Source organism: Acanthisitta chloris, unplaced genomic scaffold (genome assembly GCF_000695815.1).
Source record: "Acanthisitta chloris isolate BGI_N310 unplaced genomic scaffold, ASM69581v1 scaffold32584, whole genome shotgun sequence".
Lineage (NCBI taxonomy): Eukaryota > Metazoa > Chordata > Aves > Passeriformes > Acanthisittidae > Acanthisitta > Acanthisitta chloris.
The window spans coordinates 1-1,528 of record NW_008669253.1 but is presented as its reverse complement, the minus strand read 5'-3'; the positions used below and the strand labels follow the sequence as shown (position 1 = coordinate 1,528).

The 1,528-nt window shown below is 59.1% G+C and overlaps 1 protein-coding gene across 1 annotated transcript in view; it reads left to right on the top strand.

Annotated features, from left to right (window-relative positions):
* S1PR4 (sphingosine-1-phosphate receptor 4) overlaps window positions 1–922 on the top strand; it is a 1,202-nt gene extending 280 nt beyond the window's left edge. The window contains 1 exon segment of the mRNA XM_009073250.1: window positions 1–922. This exon segment is cut by the window's left edge and continues 19 nt beyond it. Coding sequence (XP_009071498.1) covers window positions 1–922 — 922 coding nt within the window.
* The last annotated feature ends 606 nt before the right edge of the window (window positions 923–1,528 follow it).

Genomic DNA, 1,528 nt, shown 5'->3' with positions numbered 1-1,528 from the left:
CCGTCGCTGGGTCTACTCCTGCATTGCCAGCATCACAGTCAGCGACCTGCTGGCAGGGATTGCCTACCTGTTCAACCTCTGCCTCTCGGGCAAGAAGACCTTCCAGCTCTCCCCGCAGCTCTGGTTCCTGCGAGAAGGAACCCTCTTCATCGCGCTGGCTGCTTCCACCTTCAGCTTGCTGGTGACGGCCATCGAGCGCTACAGCGCCATGGTGAGGCCGATCGCAGAGAACGAGGCCAGCAAGACCCTGAGACTGCGCGGCCTGATCGTGTCCTGCTGGCTGCTCGCCCTGGTCATCGGCCTGCTGCCCCTGCTGGGCTGGAACTGCCTCTGCGACTTCAGCGCCTGCTCCATGCTCCTGCCGCTCTACTCCAAGAACTACATCCTTTTCTCCGTGGTCATGTTCAGCATCATCCTGCTGGGGATCATCGGCCTCTACATCTCCATCTTCCAGCTGGTCCAGGCCAGCTCGAAGCAGGCCAGTTCTCGGCACAGCCGCAAACGGTCCCTGCGCTTGCTGAAGACTGTGCTGATGATCTTGGGTGCCTTCATCATCTGCTGGAGTCCCCTCTTCGTCCTGTTGCTCTTCGATGTCTTCTGTGAGAGCCAGAGCTGCACACACCTCCACAGCCTGGACTGGACCTTGGCTCTGGCCTTGCTCAATTCGGGCATCAACCCTGTGATCTATTCTCTGCGGAGCGTGGAGGTGCGTCGCGCCGTGGGGAGTCTGCTGTGCTGCTGCTGTGTCAGGGCTGGGCTCTGCAGGCCTGGGAGCTGCGTGGCCATCACAGACATCAACTCTGGCTCGTCCACAGAGAGCTCTCTGCGCTGCCGGGAGAGCTTCCGCAGCCCCGTGGCTGCTCGGCCCAGAGCTCCTCTCTCCAGCAACTCCAGCATGATGAGCAATCTCCCCAGTCTCTGAGAGGTCATGGGCAGAGCAAGACATGCCAGGGCCTCGTGCTGCTGGGCCTGGCCTGACAGAACTGCAGCTCAGGGGCAGCCCCACCCCAGTTGGTAACTGAGGCCAGGACTTCCAATCTCATCAGACTGGGATGTTGTTTCAGTGTGGGTGTAACACAGGGACAGGCATTGCTCCTTGGCTGGGAGTGACTGACATGGGCATGTTTTAGGGTTGATGCTCTGCTGAGAAAACTGCAGTGCCTAGGTTATAAGTGAACTCTGCTCTATGTATGTATATACAGATGCTGCACCTGCCCACAAGGGTATTTTGCCCCAGGGCATGGTGACAAATTGGGTGGCTATCCGCAGCTAGTTGGCTGTACCCCTTGGGATCAGGCTGTGTTGGCACTTCATGACAAGAAGGGCTGGAGGTGACACTTGAGTCTTCTGCATTTTACAGCTTTCCGTGATGGGCACAGTCGCTGGGAAAGGATGCACGCTGGACGTCTGGCCAGGGTGCCAAGAGCAACTAAGTTTGCAAGTGGAACTGTGCAGCTGTGGGGCAGTGCCGAGGCCCTGGCCGGGATGGAGCGCCCTCCTCTGCAGTGCAGCACAAAGCAGCCAGAGG